This window comes from Tenrec ecaudatus, chromosome 14 (assembly GCF_050624435.1).
Source record: "Tenrec ecaudatus isolate mTenEca1 chromosome 14, mTenEca1.hap1, whole genome shotgun sequence".
NCBI classification, from domain to species: domain Eukaryota; kingdom Metazoa; phylum Chordata; class Mammalia; order Afrosoricida; family Tenrecidae; genus Tenrec; species Tenrec ecaudatus.
The window spans coordinates 105,626,765-105,652,960 of record NC_134543.1 but is presented as its reverse complement, the minus strand read 5'-3'; the positions used below and the strand labels follow the sequence as shown (position 1 = coordinate 105,652,960).

Here is a 26,196-nt window from a genome sequence, read left to right as displayed (position 1 = left end):
GAGTCAACCACACAAAGTGGCCAGTCAAGTTGGGGAGAGCAGATAAACTTCACATTGAGCACTGTTTCAATATGACAGTATATATTCAAAAGCAGGTTGCACTTGTTGTTAGGTTTCACTGAGTCAGTTTCTCCCCATAGCGACCTTCTGCACAAAGAACAAAACATGGCGCATCCTGCACCATGCTCACAATTGTTCCTACGCCTGAGCCCACTGCGGCAGCCACTGTGTCCGTCCATCTCACTGAGGGCCTTCCTCTCTTCCGCTGCCCTCCACTTTACCACGCCTGGCGTCTTTCTCCAGGGACTGGTGTCTCCCGACAATATCCAAAGTATGCAAGACAAATTGTTGCCATCCTTGCCTCCAAGGTGCACCCTGGATGTACTTCTTTCAAGACAGATCTGTTTGTCCTTTTAGCAGTCCATGCTATTTTGAAGATTCCTCTCCAGCAGCACAGTCTGCAGCATCTTCAGTCTTCCTTATTCAATGGTCAACTTTCACATGCACATAAGGCAATTGAAAATACCATGGCTGGGGTCGGGCACACCTTAGTCCTCAGTCACATCCTTGCTTTTCAACACTCCAGAGGTCTTGTGCAGCAGATTCACCAAATGCAATGCGTCTTTTAATCTCTTGACTGCTTCTTCCACGAGCACTGATTGTGGACCCACGCAAGTCAAAATGCCTGGCAATTTCAATGTTTTCTCCATTTATCATGACCTGTTGGTCCAGTTGTGAGGATTTTGGTCTTCTTTACATTGAGTTGTCATCCACACTGAAGGCTGCAATCCTTGATCTTCATTAGCAAGTGCTTCAAGTCCTCCCTTTCAGCAAGCAGGGCTATCATATCTGCAGATCACAGGTTGTTAATAAGCCTTCCTCCAAGCCTGATGGCACATTCTTTATATAAGCCAGCTTCTCTGATGAATTGCTCAGCATAAAGATTGATTAAGTATGAGAAGGTAAGTAATTGTTTTAGAAAAATTGAACTTAAGAGTTATATTAAGATATATTTCAAGTATCAGATTACAAACTTTAAATACTTTTTTTAAAAGGTGACAAACAACTAAAGACAATATCAAGGTTATGAACAAGATCTGTTTCTAGGTATGTCTTTAAATCTCACAGGTGCATATGGTTCCTATTTAGTCTGTTGGCAATACAACAGGCTAAGCACCAAGCTACTACCCACCGGTTGGCAGTCTAAACTCATTAGTCATGGTCAAGAAGAAAGATGAGGCTGAAGGTTCATGTAAATGTTTAGTCTAGCTAGGCTTACTGGTGGAATAGAGATGGACGTGTTAGGCAGCTGGCTTAGGGACAGGGAGGTGTCTCTCCCATCCCTGCAAAGACCCCCATAGAGGAGGTTGGAAAGAAATCAACCTATGAAAACCCCAAACTGAGCATGCTTGTACTCAAGCCCTGAGCCAGGTGGGAGATACACCTGGGTGAGCCAAACTAGGCCTAGGCTCATGACATCACCCAGGTGGGCATAAATCAGCCAATGGGGTCAACCAATACCATCAACTACACCTTCCCACAGCCAGGGGGTGGGCTAGAATAAAGGCAGAGAGCTTGGTCTGGATGCTCTCTTACCCTGCTCCTGGTCAGAGGCAGGTAGAGGGGGAGGATCTAGCTTGTCCCCCTCCTGTTACATGTATGCCTATTGCACAACGCCCTTCCTGTTAATGTATGTTCTTGCATGTCTGAAATTATATAAGCTCGTGAGATTACTCCTCCCCCCCCCCCCCCCCCCCCCGCTCGAACCTGGCACCTGGTCACAACTAAAGAAGTGAGCCCCTTGCATGCTCTATCTTGTCTGATATCTTCTTAATTTACTCCTCAATTACGCAACCTCCCCTTGGACCCATTTGGTTGTGGGGAGGCTGGTCCCCCACACATGAGTTGCAATCTTGATGCAACTTGATAGTGAGGTTGGAGTTTGGAGGAGTTGGTTCAATTACTTCAAAGGGAAGGCAAATTTGCATAATGTCCTGTAGGACATTTCTCAAGCACAAGAAGGTATTTCAGTCAAAAGAAACTAAATCATGAATTTTAATTCTTATCATGGATCAAATAAAAAACACACCACAATACTTTTATGCTTCAAGGTTCACTTCGTCTCATTCTTTTCTCGCTTCCATCACTTCGTCACCATTCACTAACACATTCAATGGACCCTTAGCATTTACTCAATTTAGCACCTATAGTTCTGACTACGCAGGTAAACTCGGGGCTCATGACACTAGACAAACTGAAATCTGTTGAGACATGAGTTAAAATTTTGAGTGTCCGGAGGGTGGGGTATACAAATTGGGATAAAAATCTTACTCTAGGCTTTCCTCGTCAGACAATATAGAGGGTCACTACTGACTGACTTGAATGTAATTAGTTCTTCTTGTCTTTTATCAACCCAGTTAGGTCGATCTTAGTATCAGTACACGAAGGGCCTGAAGTGGGAGGTAATTTGCTTCTTTTGATACATAACATACATCAAACAGATACAGCAACTGCACTTGGGAGAGAGAGCTAAACATATATACTCAAAGTGTGTAATTTAATCATATGCACACTAAGCATTTGGACTCTCCATGTGAACCTCAGTATTTAAAGAATTCTTTAATACATAGAATAGATAAGGCAATAACTGACAAAATAAACAGTATTATGGTTTACATTTGATAGAAGGTTAAAGATTTTCTTATTAATTATTTATAGGTATCCAGAGAAGTAGGAAGAATTTTTTTTTTAAATCTATGTCCTCAGAGCTTTGTCAAATTTTATTTCTGCCATATTTGTTTCAAATTTTTTCTGGACTTTAAATAAAATCATTTTATTGGGGGCTCTTACAACTCTTATCACAATCTATACATATGTCAATTGTGTAAAGCACACTTATACATTTGTTGCCCTCATCATTCTCAAAACATTTGCTTTCTGCTTGGGTTCTTGAAATCAGCTCCTCATTTTTCTTTTTTTTTTCCCCTCCCTCATGAACCCTTGATAATTTATAAATTACCATTTGTATTAGACAGGGTTTTCTTGAGAGACAAAACCAGATTGCTGATAATTACATATATATATTTATAAAGATAGTTAGATATATAACACAAGAAATGAACAGTTAAATTATAAAGCAGTACAAATGGCTCAGTGTGACTCACTTCCGTGAGAGAGTTGTGAGACACTAGCAGTCCTTCAAGTCTTGAGAGCTGCCAGGTCGTCCTCTGTAGAGAGAGCTAGGCTATCCCAGCACAGGCGGCAAACAGCAAGGCAGGTCACCAACTGTCAGCCAGGTCACCAACTATCAGTCCCCAGCTCCAGAGATGTAAATTTTAATCGTGTGATCTTAAAGGGACCTGAACTTACAGCGATAAAGTCCACAGGCTAGGCATCCCACAGGTAGTGTACCCTTTAAATTGAGGCACAGAACAAGGAAGGCAGCCGCACACTGGTCCGATGATTAAAGAGCGAGAGACAAGAAAGGCAAGGCTCACTGAGCCATTTATCTCTCTGACCTTCAATTAATCCCACTTGTGTTTATCGGCCAGGCTGACACAATAAACTATCTCACCATTATTCTGTAATATCTTACTCTGTCCAAGGTCTCCCTTCACCCACTTTTCTGTTGTCCATCCCCCAGAGAGGAGGTTATATGTAGATCCTTGTAATTGGTTCCCCCTTTGTACCCAACCTTCGCTCCACCCTCCTGGTATGTTTCAAAATTTTTAAAGAAATTAAGCATGGGGGAGCAGGAAGGGTGGTGGGGAAATGAGGAGTTGATACCAAGGGCTTAAGTGGAGAGCAAATATTTTGAGAATGATGAGGGCAACGAATGTAGAAATGTGCTTGACACAATGGATGTATGCATGGATTGTGATAAGAGTTGTTGGAGTCCCCAATAAAATGATTTTTTTAATTAAGCACATCTACAATTAGTTTCCATAGTATCTCTTTACCACTCTCCCCGCCTAAAATCTCAAAGAATGGATGCTAAATATAAGAATTATGTTTTCATATAGCAATAGTACAGGCTCATAGGCCGTTAAACTTTACATATGACATCTGGGAAGGAAAGAATCAGCTTAGTATGCCTGGGTTGCTCGAACTCTGCATCCAAAGAAAAGCTGGTTCGCAGGAGTGACTCCTAGTTGGCTCTTGAGAAGAATCTCAGAGCCCTTGGAATATTCTATATTCTTGTATAACAGATGTCTTGGGCAATGAGGTCCTAGTTCAATTAATTTCCCTTAACAAAGTGCTTTATATCAATGTACTTACTGCTTGGGAGGGAAAGGGGTCTGCAGTCTGAGTAGCTACTCTTCGTCATTAAGTAAATGACCTCAAGTAGAAAACCCTGTGTGTCAAGGCCTCAGTGAGCTACCCTGATTAGCAATACTTCATAGGTTATCACACGTTGTTGTAGGTATTAAGTAAGTCCCTGCACAATTCCACTAGGACGTGACAACTAGAAGCTGTGCCTGGTCTTCTGAACTTGACCCCACAGACCTTTTCCTTTTGTTGATATTATTCTTTTGTCTTCCTCTATAATAAACAAGAACCACAAATATACTAGCTCTTCTGGATCCTGTGAAGTCTAGTAAATTTTCAAGCTTGTAGGTGGTCTTGGTCTTTATATATTTATCAATCACTCTATTCCTTTCACATTTTACTTTTGATATTTATTCATGCACCGTGGGCTTTACTCATTAATTTGAATGAATATTGTATATTATTCTATTGTGTGTGGTACCAAATCACAATCACCCACAGCCATTGAGTTGGACTCTGACGTAGGGTTTCTAAGGTTGTATATCTTTATAGGAGCAGATGCTTTCGTCTTTCTCCTGTGGAGTGACGAGTGGGTTTGAACTGCCAACCTTGCCATTAGCAGCCCAACTCATAACCTACTATGCCACCAAGGCTCCTTATACATGGTACACATACTGTATGTAATTCATTCTCATATTAGTGCCTCATATCTTCATGGCTAGCATTTAAATTACTTCTTTTATGTAATAGCCAACTTCTTGTGTATACGCCTCCATCTACTTATTTTATTTTTAAAACTTATTGGGAAAGTTTACAAAGCAGATCATCAGTTTTATATTCAACGATTCATGCACATTATGTTTCCTCTCACTCACTGTAGTCCCTTCAATATAACATCACCCATCCCACCTCCATCCTGAATTTTCTGTCTCCATGCCTCCTTTTTCTAGCCCTCCTGAACTTTGCCCTTGGTAAATGCTGCCTCCTTGACCCCAAATGGTGGGTTGTTTTAAAGAATGTACACCTCCACAGTGTTATTGCTCCCCTTATAGACCTACCTATTGTGTGGCTGAAAATCAAGACCAGACCAGAGGGGTTCAGTGAGTGCAGGGAGTTCAGTTCCAACCCTGAAGGGTGAACCAAAGGTCAGAGTTTCGGAATTCCTATAGTTAGTCTCTGTCTGATCGGCAGCCTTGATCTCGTTCATGATTTTGAGTCCACATTTTGTCCTACTCAATCCTTTATCAGAGTACCTGGTAGTGGTAGTAGGGCACCATTTAGTTCTTAGGGTCTCAGGTTTGTGGACATTGAAATTCCCATGGTCCATTTAGTCCGTTGGGCTAATTGTTTCCATGTGTCTTCAATTTTCACCACTCTTCTTTCTTCGGACAGGGAGAAACCAAGAGTTGCACCTTAGATAGCTGCTTTTCACCAAAGTAGGATGCAGACTGAGGACCATGTTGAGCCAAATGACCTAGGTGGCCTGACACTGTGGTCCTGAGTCCTCAAGCCCAGCAACTCAGTCCCTCAACTGTTTGGTTATATCTAAGACATTTTCAAAACATTCTCTCCTACATGCTCATTAGTAGGAAAATGAGTGGACTCCCCGGATATGTACCATGCATGAGGAAGCCTGGTGGCACAGTGGTTTGCAGTTGGACTGCTAAGACAAGGTTTGCAGCTTTAAGTCCACCATTCCCCCTACAGGAGAAAGAGGAGACTACCTGTTCCTGTAAAGATTTATTCTATCAGAGACCATTACAGAGTCGTTAAGAGTTGGAATGGACTTGATGGCTGTAGCCTTTTTTGGTTTGGCACGATATAGTTACAGCAAAAGCCAATACCCAGGCGTGAGTAACCGCTAGGTTTTCCTCTAGAGATACTGGTGAGTATTCTCCCACTGTCCCTCCTACACACCTGTTCAGCCTGCACATCTGTCCATTCACTACTTCTAGAGCGAGCACTGTTACTGCAGGGTGTGTAGAACAGTTATTCGTGCTTCTGTTACTTTTAGCTCTTCCAGTGCCTTTCTCTGGTCTCATTTTTATTTTAACCTCCAGTTTACTTTATGATGCTGTACAATTCACCTAAGCTCTTGAAATTTCCTTCACTTCCCTTTGGAAGTTCTCTAACTACATTTCCCGTTTTCATTACAAACTGACTATCTCTGATTCCTTATGTTCAGATGCAAGGTTTAACTTTGGAGACTTCACTGGGTCGACTTCTGAGTGGTATTGTCATGTATATTCATCTCAGGTTGTTGTACAATGCCTTTAGTTTTCTGGCCAAAGGACTCCTTCTAGTAAGGTTGCTCTGGTTTTTACAAATTTCCTTTATGTTTATCTGGAAGTGTTCTAATTTTGACATTGTACTTGAGGGACAATTTTACTAGGTGTACTACTTGATTGTCAATATTTTTCTTCCAAATCTTTTGTCATCCAATTGCCTTCTTGCTTCAATGATTTCTGCTGCAAAACAGGAGCTAAAATCTTATTCTTTTTGTAAGGTAACTTGTATTTTACTCAAGCTGCTCTCGGGATATATCTTGGTGATTTCTCTTTGGGATCGATCTTATTTGGGGTTTATTCAGATTCTTGAAGGCCATCTTTTCTTGTCTCTCATGATCCTAGGGAAGCTTTCTTCCAACAACTCAAACAATTTTTGTTTGTTTAATGTCTTCTTGTTCTAGAATATCAATCACCTGTAAGTTATTTCTCTTGGTAGTGTCTTTCATAATTCTTAGACCTTTTTCAGTATTTTAAAATTTTTATTCCTGATTACTCCTCTAAAAGACTCGTACTGAGATTTTTGTCTTCAAGCTCCTAGCTCACCCTTCCCTGGACTCACTTCTGCTCCTTTGTCCTTTCAACACATATCTATTTCTGAAATCTTAATATTAATCTCCTGGATTACTAGTTCCTGGTTTTGTTTCTAATTTTTCATTAATCACTTGGTTCATGCAGGGTCTCCCTGAATTCTTTTACAGCTTTTCTGTTTTCCTTGCTTTTATATGTAGCTCTCTTGATTCTTCTGTTAGTCCACTGAAGGTACCTTAGTATCATTCTTTTGACTTCCTTAATAGGTAGTTCCAATACCATTTCTTCTTCAGAAAGGTCTTCTGGCTTCATGATTTGATCACTTGTTCTTCATGTGGGCTGAAACTGGTTTATTTTTCTGACATTAGGTGTTATTGTAGTTGTGTTTAATTGTATATTGGTATATTCTTAGACATCCCTGACTGCTGGTGGATGGAACACTGTGAGTATGTGCACAGTTCACTGTTTAAGCAGCATAGTTGAGGGCAGGTTTGGTTTGTGTTGGCTGCTGTCTGTGAATGATCAGGTGGGACAGGAGCAGGTGTTGGCCTTTACTCAGTATGTAGGGCTGCACAGGTAAGACTGTGGCTGAGTTGTGTGGGCAGAGTTGTTGACTCCAGTCAGATGGGACAAGAAAACAAACACCAGCAAAAAAGAAAATACAGAAAACACAAGAGCAACAAAAAAAGAATTTTAAAAACTAAAAAGAAAAAGAAGGAAATTAAAAACAAAGGAAAAGAAAGAAAACATAAGCAAAACTAGGGAGGAAGAATAGTAAAAAAATAAACTGAAAATGGGAAGGAACAAGAAAAAAAGGAACACAGAGAAGGGAAGAAGAAAAGGGGGAAGGGAAAAAGGAAGGGAAAATAGGTGAAAATGCTCGGGGGAAGGGTACTCAGTCTGGGTCAGTATCATCGGTCCCCAAGGAGCTCAAGGGTGGTGTCGGGGTGAAGAGGTAGTACACCCTTGTCCTAGGTGGAGTTCCTGCCAATCTAGTAGTTGTCTGGGGTCAGGCACCTAACATGGAAGGAGTCTGACGCAGATGGTGGCTGAGGTTGGGATGCTTGCTCCTAAAAGGAATGCTTTCAAGCCCATAGGGCAGCTGAGGGCAGGGTGGCTGGTTATGGAAGGAGGTCTTGCTTGCCCAGGGTGGTCAGGGACCCCTCACCGCATGTTCTGCTAGTTTGAGGAGGTGGAGTTCACGCAACTCTAGAAGCGAGGGTGGTGTGCCCAGTACCCTAGCCATGAGGGCGAGGGTCTGACCTCGGAGCAGATATTGCATAAGTCATGGGGGTAGGTGGAAGGAGAGGGGTCCCTGGATGTGGGGTGGGTGAGCGTTGGGGCTGGCCATGCTTCTTGTCACCAAGAAGGTGTTGGGAAAAGGGAGGATCCAATCTTTCTGATGGCCAATCACTGGTGTGCCAGGCTACTGTCTTCATCAAATGATGCTTGCAGAAATTCAATATGGCTTGTGTCAGGCCTGTTGGCAATTCACCTGTCTTCGCTCTTGCTGATTTTGTTCAGCTTCTCCTGCTAGTCGTTATTCAATCCACTTCTCTGACTTCTGCTCCGGAGGTTAGGGCTGCAGAATGACCACTGTATCTGCTTCGTTTAGTCTCTCCTAGCTTGTTGTACAGGATCCGTGCAGCGCCATTTTAAAAGTCGTATCCACCCACTTATCTTGTTGTGACAGTGCAAACCACTCCTCAGCTCTCCATACTGTATCTCCCGGCCTCATCCTGTTCTCCCATTTTGGTCCTTCACACATTGTAAAGAGACACTGCTGTTCTTTGAACCATCCGGGCATTTCTGAGGATATGTGTGGGTACGCATGAGGTGCTGAGTTATGGGATATGTACATTATGTTTCCTATTGGTCTTTTGATAAAAACTCGAAAATCACTGCCACTGAGTCGATTCCAACTCAGAGTGACTTCATACAGGGTTTCTAAGGCTGAACATCTTTATGGAATCCGACAGCCTCTTCTTTCTCTTGCAGAGCAGCTGGGGCATTTAAACTGCCTCTAGCTCAAATCTTACCCAACAGCGCCACCAAGGTCGGTCGTTTCTTTTTCTTTTAGGGTCCTTCCTGATGAACAAACAAAAACCTGAACTCACGGTCAGGGAGTCAATTCTGATTCTATCGACCCCACAGGTAGACACACGGCCCCTGTGGGTTTCCCAGGCTGGACATCTCTATGGGAGCAGAAAACCTCAGCTTTCTCCCACGGAGGGGCCGCGGGGGTTGGAGCCATCTGGTCTGTAGTCAGAAGCCCAACTAACAGTCCACCAGGGTTCCTTTTCAATGCAAGGAGGCCCTTAATTTAAAATAAATCAATTTATTATTTCTGTATTTTATGAATATAATTACTATTATTATTTGTATTTGAGTTACAAATCCTTTACTTACCCTAAGTTTTATTGTTTCTCTTTAAATCTGAAATCTAATATCCATCTCATATAGTCTTGATTATTGTGTGAGGGAGTGGGTCAAGATGGATGCATTTTTCCATTTGGCTCGCTAATTGACCTAGTACTATTTACTGAGAAAGATCAGCCTCTCCCCCACTGGTGTACAGTATCAATTTTGTCATCAATGAAGTGACCATAAGTATATGGTCAATTCCTGAATTTTCTACCCCATTCCATTAATTTATTTGTTGGTCCTTTGCCAATAACACAGCGGCTTAATTACTTTATCAATAATAGCTTTATAATAAGTTTCGATATCTGGGTAGTAGAAGTTGTTAAGCTTTATTCTTATTGATTGTATTAGCTATTCTTAGTCCTTTACATTTCCATACAAATTTTATTCAGTTCATTGCCTTACACAAGAACTAGCCTGCTCAGATTTTTTAAAAATTTAATCCTTTTTTCCCCTCTCAGACCTTGATATGCGATTGCACTGAAATTCTAAATCAATCTGGGGAGAATTGATATTTCAATCAGTGAACATGGTATTTCCTTTTACTTATTTGTAGACTACCATATTCATAGTTTATAGAACTTTTCTATATCTTCTTTTAGATTTTTCAAGATATCTGATGTCTTTCATATTATAAGTAGTTCTTTTTTATGGAAGAAAAAATTTCTACAATAAAGCATTTGTCATTTCAACCATCTTTATATGTACAGTTCAGTGACATTATATTCACTATATCGTGAAATCATCACCTCGATTCATTTCTAATTTTTTTCATCACCTACAAATAGTTCTTTGGTAAAAATTTCACTTTCTATGTGTTGCTGGTTAAAGAAATAGAACTGATTTTTGTATATCAACCTCATAATTTTACTAAATGAATTTATTTAATAGTTTGTACATTGTTTTAAGCTTTCAACAGATAAAATCAACTTTCCTATACAGAAAATCAGTTTTATTTCTTCCTTTCTACTCCCCATTCTCAAGGCGCCCTGCTAGCACACACAGAGAGGCACTCAGCTGCTAACTGAGAGGCCTGGTCTTCTGAACCCAACAGGTGCTCCATTGGCATTAATAGAGTGTGAGAGAAGTATCATTGGGAAGGAGCCTAGTGCCTGTGCACTGAGCTGCGACCCTCCTGTCCACAGTTGAAGCCACCAGCTGCGCTGTGGGAGAAGACGGGGCTGTCTACCTCAGTTGGTTATACACTGTCCCAGGAAGTCATCATTGACTCGATGGCAGTGAGTACGAGTCATAGCAGGGTCTCCAAAAGAAGCCCCAGCAAGCTGCTCCTGTAACTTGACAGGGAAGCTCTACTCTGCTCCATATGTGATTACGGCTTGTAATCAACGTAACAGCACAACAGTTTCTGTATTTGCCTTTTCAACTAGTGACAGTAGCCTTATCTTCTGGATCTTACGGGATGGGGGTAAGCATTGGGGAGTTTTGATCATACTATTAAATATATTGCTTGTTATGAAAAAATTTTTAAATTCTTTTTATCAGATTAAAGAAATTACTTTCGAATTCTGGTTTCCTTAAAGTTTGCTGTTTGCCGTGTCATAAATGGGTGTAAAATACCCTTATTGACATTTTTGAGATGACTATTTTCCTAACGTATTTTCTTAATGTTGTGAATGATAGAGATTGCTTTTCAGATATTATGCTTTCATTTCCAGAGTAAACCTAACATGGTCACTATCTATAGCCTTTTTATACAGCTCTCGGGTTGATTTGCTAGTGTTTTGTTCAGGGTCTTTTTCATGTGCCTTAGAGAACCTATTCTATAATTTTCTGATTCAGAGCAATCTGATATGGGGTTTCTGAGGCTATAAATATTTATGGAAGCAGGTAGCCTGGTCTTTCACCAGCAGAGTGGTGAGTGTGAATTTAACCAAGAAAGTACAAGTTTATACCCTGAAAAGTGCAAAACTGCTGGGGAAAAAGAGATAAACTACATAAATGAGAAGACATGCTGTGTTCTGGATTAGAACTGAATGTTGTTATGATAAAAATACTTTTTTAAAAAGCTATAAGTTCAACACAATATTTATGAAGATCCTGTTATTTTTCTAAAAATAGACAAGATGATCCTAAGATTCATATAAAATTGCAAGGGATCTCAATTAGCCAAAACAAATTGAAAATGAATGACAAAAGTTGACAGACTCACATGTCCTGATTTAAAATTAATTACAGGACATCCCCTTACAGAAGGATCATGAGGAGGAGGCGAGCCAGTCAGGATGCAGTATAGCAACCATGAAACATGCAACTTTCCTCTAGTTCCTAAATGCTTCCCCCCCCCCCACTATCATGATCCCAATTCTACCTTACAAATCCGGCTAGACCAGAGCATGTACACTGGTACAGATAGCAACTGGAAACACAGGGAATCCAAGGAGATAAACCTGTCAGGACCAATAATGAGAGTAGCAATACCAGGAGGGGAAGGGGAAGGTGAGTGAAGGGGAACTGATCACAATGATCTACATATAACCCCCTCCCTGGGGGATGGAACAACAGAAAAGTGGGTGAAGGGAGACATCGGACAGTGTAAGACATGAAAACATAATAATAATTTATAAAATATCAAGAGTTTGTGAGGGAGGGAGGGAGGGGGAAAAATGAGGAGCTGATACCAAAGGCTCAAGTAGAAAGCAAATGTTTTGAGAACAATGATGGCAACAAATGTATAAATGTGCTTGACAACATGATGGATGGATAGATTGTGATGAGTTGTATGAGGCCCCAATAAAAATATTTTTTAAAATAATAATAAAATAAAATTAATACAAAGCCATAATAAAACAGTATGGTGCTGAAGGATACAAGTCCACATTAATGCAATAGAATTGAGAGTCTAGAAATAAACCTATAGATCTAAGATTAAGTGATTTTCAAGGATGCCAAGGCCATTCAATGAGGAAAGAACAGTTTTTCAATAAATGGTCCACATGCAAAAGAATAAAGTTGAACCCTTATCTCACACCCCTTATGAAAATGAACTGATACTGAATAAAGAACTTAAATACAAAAGCTAAAACTATAAAATACTTAGAAAACAGCATACATTTTCATGACTTTGGATTTGGCGGCGTTTTCTTAGATATGACACTCAAAGCATAAGCAGGAAAGTGAAAATAGACAATCAGATTTCATCACAGGATGCTACTAAGAAAGTCAAAAGGCAACCCATGCATTGGGGGGAAATATTTGCATATCAAACTCGTAATAAGATTTTAATATCCAGAATATATAAAGAGCTATTATAACTATAAAAAGACAAATAATCCCCCCTCCCCCCAAAATGGGCAAAGGACTGGGATAAACATTTCAACTAAAGCATACAAATGGGCAACAACCATATGGCAAGATCTCAAAATCATTAGAGAAATTCAAATTAAATTAGACCCATTATAAAGGTTATGAAACAAGAACAAAAAATAATGAATGTTACCAAAGATGATTCATTGTGATAGAAATGCACACTGATATAGATGTTGTGAAAAGCAGTTTGGCTGTTTCTCAAAAAGTTAAGCATAATTGTCATGTGACATATCCAAAAAACTAGAAACAGGTGTTTAACAAATATTCATAGCAGCACACGATAACAGCCAAAGATGAACACCTCCCAAATACCCACCGATGGATGAAGGAGTAAGTAAAATGTTGTACATCCATACAAAGGAGCCCTGGTTGGTGCCGGGGTTAAGCACTCAGCTGCAAACCGAAAAAGTCTGTGGTTCAAACCCACCAGCCACTCCTCAGAGAAAGATGCAGCAGCCTACTTTCATAAACATTTACAGTCTTGGCAACCCTACAGATCAGTTCCACTTTGTCTTACAGGGTCACCAGGAGTAGAAAGTAAATTCTGTTTTGCTTGTTTGGTATACCCAGAAAAAGGAATATTATTCAGTTACACAAAAGGAATAAACTATTGATAAATACAACATAGATGAATTCTGAAAGCAATATGCTAAGTAGAAAAAAGGCCACAGATTGAATAATTTCATTTAAGTGTCATACACAGAACAGGTACAACTACAGAGGCAGAGAGCAGATGGATTAACAGTTGCTGGGGACTGCAGGTGGAGGGGGTGGAGTGTGACTGCTTAGTGAGTGAGACATTCCTTTCGGAGGTGATGACGGTATATGACAGCGATGCTGCTGCACAATACTGTACTGTACTAAATGTCCCTGAATAGTCTACTTTGGTGATTTTATATTATGTGTTTTTCATCACAAATTTTTCTTCACAAAATTATTTTAAAGAAGTTAAGATAGCTTACTTAAGAAAGTTTCGTACCAGAAAAAGCAACAGAGGCGGAAACTGTGATAAAAGTAATTACTTTAAGACTTGATGCAAAGATAGCAGACCAGTTTCCAAAGTTCTCACGCCAAATGATTCAAACTGATGAACAGATTATATGCCATGAAACAATTATAGTAAAATCTCTCACAAAAACAGCAAGGTCACCATATTATAGCAAATTACTTTTAAAACATATTTAAAGAATCATTATATTCTAAATATCTTACAAAAAGATAAGATTCACGTAGTCAGGCTATAACTATATATTTTAACCATCTCCAGTAACACTGTAAAACCGGTCTAAAGAATAATCAAGCAATATGTAACACTAACTAATCAAGTGTTTCACTTAGTAATTTCAGTTTAAGGACTATAGTTTTCAGTGAGGGACTATACTACTTCAGTTTAGGGATGGACTAACTTTTCAATGTTCCAAGTAGAAGGCACATGAAATAAATTAGAGGGAAAAAAAGTATAGTCAAAACCACTAAAATGAGAAAAATCAGAGTAATCTAAACATTCAATTAAGAAAATAGCCACACACACAAAAAGAATATACCATAGCTAAATGAACTATTCTTAGTACCTAGACCTAGTAGAATCTATGTATATGCACACGTGTACAGCTATGTGCATATACAAGGGGTACCCAAAAACCCCAGAATTGCCCTTAGGGGAGCAGAGCTTTCATAGCACGCATTTGCCTGCTAGGGGAGCACTGAGCAATTCACTCTGTTTAGCACTGGGTGGACTGAGTTAGTGTACCCAGTGCTGTCACAGTGAATTTTTTAATACAAGCAGTTTCACTCAAACCTCGTTTTTTTGTGATGGCTGATTTAAGAGAACAGTGTGTGGCTGTGACATTTTGTTTCCTGCTGGGGAAAATGCCTCAGAAACTATTCTGATGTTGAACACAACTTATAAGGTCAGCGCTATGGGATACTCCGGTGAACGAGTGGTTTTCTCATTGCCAAAAAGATGAAATGTTGATTGCTGACAAACCTCATTCATAGTTGTCCGTCAACTTCCTAAACCGATGAAAATGTCGACGTGTAGTGCATTGTGGAGTTTGTTCACCAGGTCAGATTGTTAATAAAGCTTTCTATTTAGGGGTTCTGAAAACATTGCATAACAGTGTGCAGCAAAAAAAGCCTGATTTGTGGCAGAAAGGGGGACTTGGTTTTGCCACCACGACAATGCACCTGCTCACACAGCCATCTCAGTGTGCCAGGTTTGGGCAAAAAACAGCATGCCTCTCTTGCACCATGTACCTGACTCACCTGACCTTGTTCCACAGGACTTCTTTTTGCTTCCATGAATGAAGAGGGACATGGAAGGACAGTGATTTGATAATGAAGTAGAAGAGGTGAAGAAAAAAGCGAGGGAGGTGCTGTCAGCCATCCAAACAGATGAGTTTGAAAAATATTTCCAAGAATGAAATCATATTTGACAAATGAATTAAAGTGTGATGGAGAGTACTTTGAAGGTGATAAGGCTGTTTTGTAAAAACAATTTTAATATATAGCTTTTGGGGGAAAATTCTATCTTGGGGGGGGTTACCCCTTCATATGTACATATTTCAAAAGACAAATATATAATTATCTGATAAAATTACTTAAGAAATAATGTCAATTTTTAAAAGTAAGCACAAAATAGTACAGGCATTAATTTTAACTCAATATACATATTAATGAAGGGCAAATAATTGGGTGTAAGACTTTAAAACTCAATAGGCTCTTTTGAAAATAAATCAAGATTAAAATTAGTATTTCTCTAACAGTTACATTCCAATCGTATTCTTTTCCCAAAGATTGGTTAAAAGGAAAAAAACTCCCAAAAAACTGGTAAGGCAACAGTAAAATAGTTTATGGATAGAACACTTCAAATTAAAAAAATTAAATATCAAATTAAGATACTGTATTTTATTATACTCTTAAACATTTTTTCTTGCTGAGATCAAAATTTTCAGGGCAAACCCCTGTAGCATTTTGAGAAAACACTTTTACATTATATTTTAAATGCTTGCCATATTCTTGTAAACAAACAAAAAACATGTTTCGGGGGGGGGGGAACATGTTTCAAAAAACATTTTAGTCAATAACACTGCTTTAAAATATCAAAGAAAAATCAATTAAATAATAAAAGGTCTGAAAACCACATTCATATAGTGTAGAAGTATGAATTACTCTAAGACCAAGACAATTACCTTGACTAAAATCCCAAATGTTAATACCGTACAGTCCTCACTCTGAAAGCAGCTGTTTTAAATAACCGTTAAAACTGCTGGAACCTGGCTGCCATCATAAAAAGCAAAGGCAGTTGAAGGGATTGTGGATTCTGCCTGTGTAGAAGGAAAAACGCTGTGGAAAGTAAGCAGGAGCACGGACAAGCTGTTTAAAGAACTGACCTTCAGGGCAGGCCCTGCTCAGATTATTTGCTCCTACCAGAAATGCACGGCACCTTCCCGAGGAGCTGCCATCAGTGGGTTACGAAGGTTACCGTGCACCTTCAACAGTTAGTCAGCAAGACTTCATCACATAGTGCTACACCAGTGGGTCTCAACCTCCCTCGTGCCGTGGCCCTTTCAGACAGTTCCTCATGGGTGGTGCCCCCCAACCATCAAATTATTTTCATTGCTGTCCATCACTGTCATTTTGCTACTGTTGTGAATCGTAAGGTAAATATCTGATAGGCAGGATGTATTTTCATTGTTACAAATGGAACATAATTAAAGCACCGTGATTAATCACAAAAACAGTGTGTAATTCTATATTGTGAAATATCTATTTCTAATGACATAGATGAAATTGTCTTGAAGCATGGTATACAGCATGGGTAACAGGCTTCCTGCCGGGCACTTGTATGTGGGCGTATCTGCATGTGGGCAGCCCTGCCTGGAGAGGGACAGAAGAGCGGTGTCTCGGTTCCTACGACCATTGGGAAGGTGTGTTTTCCGATGGTCTTAGGCGACCCCTGTGAAAGCGGCATTCGACCCCCAAAGGGGTCGTGACCCACAGGTTAAGAACCACTGTGCTACACATTTATGCTACCTGCTTGTTCTGCTCCTAACACCTTCATGAGTGAAGCAAACTGCAATTGGGAGGAACGGAAAGAAGCAAGACAGAACCAATTCACCATGGTAGCTCCCCAGATCTAGGTTTCTCCCAGAACGCTCCAATTTTTAGAAAATATTTGCCTTTCTTCCTTCACAGTCAATGTTTTCATTCGTTGGCGTAAGCCCAGGTATCTTCACTCACTTCTCCCAAGAAATTTAGTGACAGGAATTAATAGCATGTTTTGAAAACATCGGCCCAACTCTAAAGAACAAGAAGTTTAAAAGTGTTCTTTAACATCGTGTCTATCGATTTACAACCTTATTTTCTTTAAAAACTTACCACCATCACACTTCTTTCAAGCACGTACTTGTTATTCAGTAGAGTTAATAATAATACAGACCCTAATTCTGACTTGTGAGCATATTATATTTAAACAAATCTTTTAACATACTATTCATCAACCGATTCTTACTTTGCTTCAACTTATGGAAGTCACCAGCTCTGTCCTTGGTAGCCTGCTTTAACACATCTGGTTGAACTCTGGGTTCATTCTCCAAGTTTGGGCCCGGGATTAGAGGCTGAAGACGATTGGGAGGTATCTGATTTGAAGTACCAGGGTTTCCATTGAGGTTTATGTGTGAATCTTAGGGAGTGGGGAAAAAAATTAAACAAAAAAATGTTAAATTAAGGTCATGTTTTACAGAAGCATTTCATAAGGGCTGCTTCAAAAAGCTGATACACTTTTATCAGATTAATTTCTTTTTTAAGAGCTTTATTTTCATTTACTTAATAATCCAAGAGTAACAAGTGTCATTTCAACTGTGAGAAGTTTACTCATCAGACCCAGGTTAGGAATCTCTAAAATGGTATAGAAACCCACTTTCCCAAGGGACATATAACTGTATCTGTGTCTTTTCCTCTAAGTTCCATATTGCTGTCAGTGATTTATAAAATCTAGAAAGGTTTCTGGAATTTTTAATCTCTATGTCATCTTCATCTACATAGTAACTCACAAGCATTAATTCATTCTTTCTTATCAGTACCTACTGGATAAAATCTCTTTCTTCATCAAAGCCTTGATTCAAATCTTATAAAAATTAATTTTTTTCTTATTTATTTACTATTTTCATTTTAAAAAATTAGTTTGGGCTATGTCACAGTCAGTATACCTACCTATGTAGGATAGACATGGGAAGCATGTCTGAGGAGAGAGCAGTGGGACCAACAGTCCCGGGGAGACCTGGGAGGTAAGGATGATAGGGGAAGAGGGTGGTGAGCAGCAGGCTGCGCCATGAACAGGGGAACAACTGGGGTGTTGAGGTTAATAACAAAGAGGAGATAGGGACCCGAGGCAGGTGGGGGTGGTGTCGGAGCAACAGCAAACTAACTAGAGGAGGTACCAAGAGGCAAAAATAAGGGGAAAGTGACAGTGAGGCAGGAGGAAGGTAAAAGGAAACAGGAAGGACCAAGGAAGCAAAGCAAAGGATAGAGATATAAACATAGCGGTGTACATATGTAAATATATTATTCCACAAAAATAGAGGTACTGGTCCATGTACATATATTTACATGGCAGTACACTGAGGGAGGGAATGGACTTTGGATCTCTGCCCATACCCTCCCTCAATACAAGAACACTTTGCTCTAACCAATCAGCAGTCTGAGATGTTCATCCTACCGACACAATCGCTGAAGACAAAATGGGTGCATAAGCAAATGTGATGAAGAAGGCAGATGGTGCCCGGCTAGTAAAAGATATAGCATCTGGGGTCTTAAAGGCTTGAAGTTACACAAGCTGCCATTCAGCAGTCCACACGGAAGAAGCACACCACCGGTGCAATCGTGAGGAGTCATGGGGACCGGGTAAAAGGCATCAGCAGACACATAACAAACAAAAACATACTGTTGAGAACAAGGGGGCTGGAGCAGAGATCTAATGCCCATCTGTAGACAGTGGAACAGTCTCCCACAGAGGGGTTACAGGGAAGCGATGAGTCACCAGGGTGCAGTAAAGCATCAATGAAACACACTATATTCCTCTGGTTCCTTGAGGTTTCCTCACCCCCCACTACCATGACCCCAGTGCGGCTTCTCAATTTAGACTAGACTGGAACATGTACACAGGCATAGAAAGGGATGGGAGCTCACAACACACAGAGTCCAGGAACAGGAGTGGGAACAGCGATAGGGGGTAGGGGATGAGAGGAAGAGAGAAAGAGGAACCTATCACAATGATCGACACATAACCATACACCCCTCTACAGGGAGAAGAAGAACAGAAAACATGGGGGAAGGGAGACAGCGGTTGGTGTGGAGAGAGAGGAGTGGGTGAAAGAGCTGATACCAAGGGCTCAATAGAAAGTAACTGTCTGGAAAAGAATGAGGGCAACATATGTACAAACATGCCCGATTCAATTGATGTGTGGATTGTGATAAGAGTTGTACGAGCCCCCAGTAAAATGATTTTTTTTAAATTGAATAGGTATTCTGCTGGAAAGATTTATAAGAATAAAAAAAGGTTAGAAATAGAAATGCCATATATATTTGGTAGTGAGTGTAACATGGAAGACTTTGTACGATAAATGTGAACACATTTAAGATAAATAAAAGTATCGAGAGGGGCTCGAGATGAAGGGCGCGCAGCCCAGAGCGTCAGTAAGAACTGGTCTACTTTACAGAGACGGTATCGTCCTGAGCTCTTACTAGCGATGGAAAAACAGATAACACTAACTGGAATGGGACGGCACTTCACCATGCTGCTAAATGGCATGTTTTATTATTTAAAATAATTTATTATTTTCAAGTGGAATTCTGAAAATAAGATTTCATACCTAGAGCCATATTTTGAGAGAGCGGCTGTCCAGTTGAAAGGTGGGAGATTGCTTGGTGATTTTCAAGGTGAGAAACTGGACCAGAGGACTTCTTAGCTGAAAGGGAAAAAAACAAATAGGTCCAGATTATTCACACTGATAGTATGGTATCTAAAAACAAATTATCAGGAATTTATTTATATTATACTAATATGAATACATTAATTTATTCATATTTACTAATTGATATATTGTGTCACCATGTCTTGTTCATCACAATATTCCTAAGGCCCAGAATAGTATCTGGCGCACTATAGGGGCACAACAATGATTTGGTGAGTAAATAAAATAAATAGAATCTCTGTTCTTATATTTAGGGGAAATATACCTACAAGTGGGATTACTGGATCATAAAGTATTTCTAACTTTTCGAGGAACCACCTTTTTGCTTTGCCAGTTTCCTCTACCACTAGTTTATTGTACCAACCTGGCCGATAAACACATGTGGGGTTAATTGAAGGGCAGAGCAATAAATGGCTCAGTGAGACTCGCCTTTCTAGTTCTCTGGTCTCTTGCTTTCTGATGGTTGGACCAGGGTACAGCTGCCTTAGCCAGTTCTCTGCTTCAGCTGGCAAGACTCACTTCCTGCAAGACATCCCCAAAGGAGAAGCCACATGGACCTACCCCGATGCAGCCCTGGGTGCTGGAGCAGCACTGTGATGATTACACATTCTTTGATTTGGCTTTCCTCCTGCAATCAGCATCATTGCATCTGTTTTGTGAGCTGGAGGAGGACTGTGTGGATTAGTGTTGGGCATATGGGTTAATGTTGGACTTGTGGGCTTGGGCAGCACTGGGTTGGGATGTTTTCTTGATGTGCACTTACCCTTTACAAAAAAACTCTCTCTTAGACATGACTTTCTGTGGATTTGTTTCTCTAAAGTACCCAGATGAACACAACTAGTGATGCTCAAAGAGGTTCAATACCCCCAACAACCCAGCCAACGTTTGCTGTTTTCTTTCTTCCTGAGAGGAACTGATACATCTGAGTTATGGTACTGATGAGTATTTAAAGTGCCAGGATCTGCCAGAAGAACAACAAATCTGTCTTGGAAATAGTCCATGGAGAGTGGCAAGACTTTGTCTCACACACTTCAGACTCATTTTTAGGAAAGACCAGTCCTTGCAAAAGCAAGTCATGCTTGGTAAAGCAGAGGGTCGACGGAAAAGAGGAAGACCTTTGACGAGAGAGATGGGCACAGTGGCTGCAATAGTAGGCTCAACAACAATTGTGAGGGCGGCACAGGACAAGGCAGTGTTCAGTTTTGCTGTGCACATGGTTGCTATGAGCCACAGTCGACTTAAGGGCACTTAACATCATGTACTAGACTATCAGAATTAGGATCATACAGTGCATACTATAATCTGACTGGATTTGCTTTCTTATAGATATGTCTCCACGTCATTCAATTTCTTCTCTACAACATTCCTGGAATAATAGAGCTGAACTCAAACTCCAAACCTCACAGGCTTGGCTCACCGAATAGAGCTGGGTAAATAGAGCCTTCAGAGTCCCTGCCACTGTGTCAGTCAGTATAATGCTTGGGAGACAGACTCCCTGTTTAGGAAAAAGCAATGGGTGCTCTATAAATAGTCTGGTTTTCTATTCTTTTATACTTTGACTTCTTGCTTGATTTCTTTGAAACACTTATTTTTTAAAATCTCCAGCCATTTTTGTTGTTGTTGAACTAAGAGGAAAGGTAAGTGAGTTATCGTACCTCAAATGAGAGAGGCACTCCCAAGAGCCAAAAGGAAGTAGCTATATTTGAGAGTACTAAACCCAATAAAGATTGAGGAAAATGCGGACCTCACGCTACAATTCTGCACAGGGTCCATCAGGCTTTTTGTCGATGGACAGTGTTGTGCATTGCCAGTAGGCTGATTGCATCTCACAATAACCAATTATGTGCAGACTAGAACTGCTGCGTGAGGTTTGCAAGGCCGCGAGGCTATTTTTTTTTAAAGTAGATTACCAGACTTGTTTTCCAGCTTGCCTCTGGGGGGAGGTGGGTTCGAACCACCAACCTTTCAGCTAATAATAGAGTGATTAACCATTTGCACCACCCAGGGAATCTTCCTATATATGTGTAATCACACACATATCCATTATCTTTTAATTCCAATTTTCCATGAACTTCTGGAAGCTTCCTCTTCTTTATAATTTTTTTCCACAAAAATGAGATTATATTATGTAAGTTTTCTTGTAATCGGCTTTTTTCACTAAAGGACAAAAATGAATAAAAGAAAGGAGGGAGGAAGGATCTTCTATTACAAATGTGAATACACAATGATACAGTCACTGTGGAAAACGGTGTGGGGGGTCCCTCAAAAGTTACACATATAATTACCATATGACCCAAATATTCCAATTTTAAGTCTATCCCCCCAAAAGAACTAAAAGCTGGAACAAAAACAGAAACCTGTACATTCGTGTTCACTGTAGCACTATTTACAAGAGTCAAAAGGTAAAAACAACCTAAATGTCCATCAATAGATAAATAACATGTGGTAATACACACAATGAGATAGTCAAGCTCAAAAACCTCAAACTCACTGCCATTGAGTCTCTACTGCCGCACAGCATCCTGAGAGGGCAGGGAAGAGCTGTCCTTGTGCGTGTCTGAGAGAGAAACCCGTCTTTCTCCCAAGGAGCACAGTTTCGAACTACTGACTTTGCAGATTGCAGCCCAACGTGCAACCACTACGCCACCACGGCTCCCCTGAGAAATTACTTAACGAGCTATGATTCATCATACAAGGGAATGAAGTCAAGGTACATGCTACAACGTGGCTAAATCTTGAAGACATTCACATATGAATGATAGGAAAGTGTATAGAGATTAAGTTTATGTGGTTAGAAAGAGGCAGGGAGAAAGAGAACAGAGGAGTGAAAACAGACCAGGATTGCCGTGCAGAACTTCTGGTTTGTTGGATAAAAAGATACAGATATACTGTACATGCAAGAATAATAAGTATTATGCACAAATTAAAATAGGATAGCGAAGTAGGAGGTCTATTTTAGATCATTTGTTTAGGGGAATAAATTGTGAGGTGATAAGGGGCGGAGTAACAACAGGTGGGAAAGGCTATTCAGACAGAGATCAGCAGTGCAACGGCCTTGAGGCAGGAATGGTCAAGGAAGGAGGGAGGTGAAAGAACTAGAAAATCAGGCCAGAGAAGAGCGAAGAGGGCCCGATTAGTGACCCAGCAGTATAAAGCATGTGAGGAACAAGGTAATCCTAAGAAGGCAATAATAGCAGTGATTATAACACTGTGACCACCCCTCCCCCACAAAAAAAATCCCGCTACCATCAAGTCAATTCCAAAGCAATGCACCCCTAAATGGTGGAGAAGAATTGCCCACAGGTCTGACGAAGCTATCCATCTTCATAGGAGCAGACTGCCTCCTCTTTCTCCCAGAGTGAGTGGTTCACGGGCTTGAATCACCAACACTGTGGTTAACAGTGCAGCGCTTCAGTCACGATGGCAAGAGTCCCAGGATTATCACAGTTGCTCCCCCTGCCCTGGCTCTTATGAGCCAAGCATTGATCTTGTGCCACCTATTTCACAGACGAGGGGCCTCAAGCTCGAGAGTAGAGATGAGACATACTTCTCACTTGATTTAGAAACTCCAATTAGTCAATTATGAATAAAAGTCACTGAGATGCTTATAAAAGGTACCAGGAGGTTTAGAGCTATTCTTCCTTTACGTGGGTCGTTGCTTTCAGTTGCAGCTTCTCCTTGGAGAGCCAAAGAGAGTCTTTCCCTTTCTCCTCTCCATTTCTTTCTTTCTTTAATTTTAATAAATCAGTTTATTGGGAGCTCATACAGCTCTTATCACAATCCATACATACATCCGTTGTGTCAAGCACATTTGTACATATGTTGCCGTCACCATTCTCAAAACATGTGCCTTCTACTTGAGCCCTTCTATCAATCAGCTCTTTTCTTCCCACCCTCCAACTCTCATGAACCCTTGAAAAATTATACATTATTATTATTTTCATGTCTTACACCAACTGCTGTCTCCCTTCACCCATGTTTCGGTTGTTTGCCACCCAGGGGTGTGAAGGGGGAGGGGTGCTGTACATCGATTGTGATCGGTTCCTTTTTTCTCCTCCCACCTTCCTCCTCCTTTCAAGGTTTTGGCTCTCCCATTATTGTTCCCAAGGGTTTATCTGTCCTGAATTGTGAGAGTCCAGCACTCTTATCTGTAGCAGTGCCTGCTCCGGTCTAGCCAGATTTGTAAGGCAGTGCTGAGGTCATTTCCTCTCCATTTCTTCTTCCAACAATAGAACTGCATCTTTAGGTTCACAGGTCTGGTTTCCTGCCTTACAGGCTTTACAATCCAGTGTCCAGGACTTAGGAGAATAAATACAGCACTAATATGCAGTGATCCTCAATTATGGCTGCAGTCTAGTGTTACAGATAGACCATTAAATAAAATTTAACAATCCAGATGCCTGGGCTTCACCCATAGTGCACTAAAAGCTCTCCAGGTGATTCTATTGTGCAGTCAAAGAATAAATAGCATGGACTTTGGAATGAGACACACCAGGGCTCAAATGACAGCTCTGCAATTGGTTAACTATGTGACTCGGGGTTAGTTTCTGACTTCCCTAAGCCTTACGCCTTATGTGAAAAACAGAGATAAAACCACTTACCATGCAAGATCAATATGGGGACAAAGCGAAAACATTGGCCAATGGATTAAGAAATAAGTTCAACAAATAATAGGTACTCAATACTTACTGCAGTAGATAAATGTGTCAAAGTTAAATATTCATTCTTAGATTAAAAATATATTAAAAAGATTCAGGTTGAGGAAAGATGGCATTTAATTTGCTCATACTTAGAAAGCCTATGAAAGTTTACGATCAGTAATTGCCCATAAAAACAAACAAAAAATAATATTAATCACTCTGAAGCATAATTCAAATAGAAACTAATAGTGTGACAAAATAATATTACTTTGCTCTGCATAAACAAATATAAGAAACTTTTGATGACTCAAATTATGACCAGTGAGAAATATAGGTCTCTAGCTATGAAAGCAATAAAGTAATTTCTTAAATGATTCCTAAGACCCAGTCTATGAACTAAGCTTCCTTCAAATTTGGAGGTACATTTATTTCACTGTAAAGAACAACATGAACTTACACTGCTTGTCATGGCATAATCACTAGTATTGGGCTGACTGTCAACAATTATAAACATGGGTGGATTATATGAGGCATTCGATAACCACCAGCACAAGACTCAGCACAAGACTCATGGGATCTAAAAAGCTTGTGAGAGGCTTTTAAAAAATTATTTTATTGGGAGCTCATACAACTCTTATCACAATCCATACATACATCAATTGTGTAAAGCACATGTGTACACTCGCTATCCTCATCATTCTCAAGACATCTGCTCTCCACGTAAGTCCCCGGCATCAGCTCCTCATTTTTCCCCTCCCTCCCCGCTCCCCACTCCCTCATGAAACCTTGATAATTTATAAATCATTACTTTGTCATATATTGCCCTGTCCGACGTCTCCCTTCACCCACTTTTCTGTTGTCCATCCCTCAGGGAGGAGGTCACATGTAGATCCTTGTAATCTGTTCCCCCTTTCCAACCCACCCTCCTTCCACCCTCCCAGTATCACCAATCACACCACTGGTTCTGAAGGGATCATCCGCCCTGGATTCCCCGTGTTTCAAGTTCCTATCTGTACCAATGTACATCCTCTGGTCTATCCAGATTTGCAGAATTGGTATCATGTGGGCGGGGGGGTGGTGGTGAAGGGAAGCATTTAGGAAGTAGAGGAAAGTTGTATGTTTCTTTGTCGCTACACTGCACCCTGACTGGCTCGTCTCCTTCCCATGACCCTTCCATAAGGGATGTCCAATTGCCTACAGATGGGCTTTGGGTCTCCACTCCACACTCCTCCCCGCCCCATTCACAATGATATGATTTTTCTCCTTCTTTGATGCCTGCTACTTGATCCCTCCGACACCTCGTGATCACACAGGCTGTTGTGCTTCTTCCATGTGGGCTTTGTTGCTTCTGAGCTAGATGGCCACTTGTTTACCTTCAAGCCTTTAAGACCCCAAACACTATATCTTTTGATAGCCAGGTACCATCAGCTTTCTTCACCACATTTGCTTATGCACACGCTTTGTCTTCAGCGATCGTGTAGGAAGGTGAGCCACATGGAATGCAGTTTAATAGAATATTCTTGCATTGAGGGAGTACTTGAGTGGAGGCCCAATGTCCATCTGCTACCTTCATACTAAATCTATAAATATATGCACATAAATCTATTTCCCCATTCTCATATATATATATATATTTACATATGCACATGCTTTTATTTAAACCTCTATAAATGCCCTTTGCCTCCTAGCTCTTTCCTCTATTTCCAACTTTCTTCTTGTCCCATTATCATGCTCAGCCTTCATTTG

At 40.5% G+C, this 26,196-nt stretch overlaps 1 protein-coding gene across 3 annotated transcripts in view; it reads right to left on the bottom strand.

The window, feature by feature from the left end:
• The window catches only part of GOLM2 (golgi membrane protein 2), a 78,438-nt gene that overhangs the window by 12,529 nt on the left and 39,713 nt on the right, over window positions 1-26,196 (bottom strand). For all 3 annotated transcript variants that reach the window (XM_075532114.1, XM_075532113.1, XM_075532115.1), the window contains exons 7-8: window positions 19,709-19,804; window positions 17,350-17,520 (exon numbers count right to left, since the gene is read on the bottom strand). In XM_075532114.1, coding sequence (XP_075388229.1) covers window positions 17,350-17,520; window positions 19,709-19,804 — 267 coding nt within the window. The remainder of the gene's footprint in view (window positions 1-17,349; window positions 17,521-19,708; window positions 19,805-26,196) is intronic.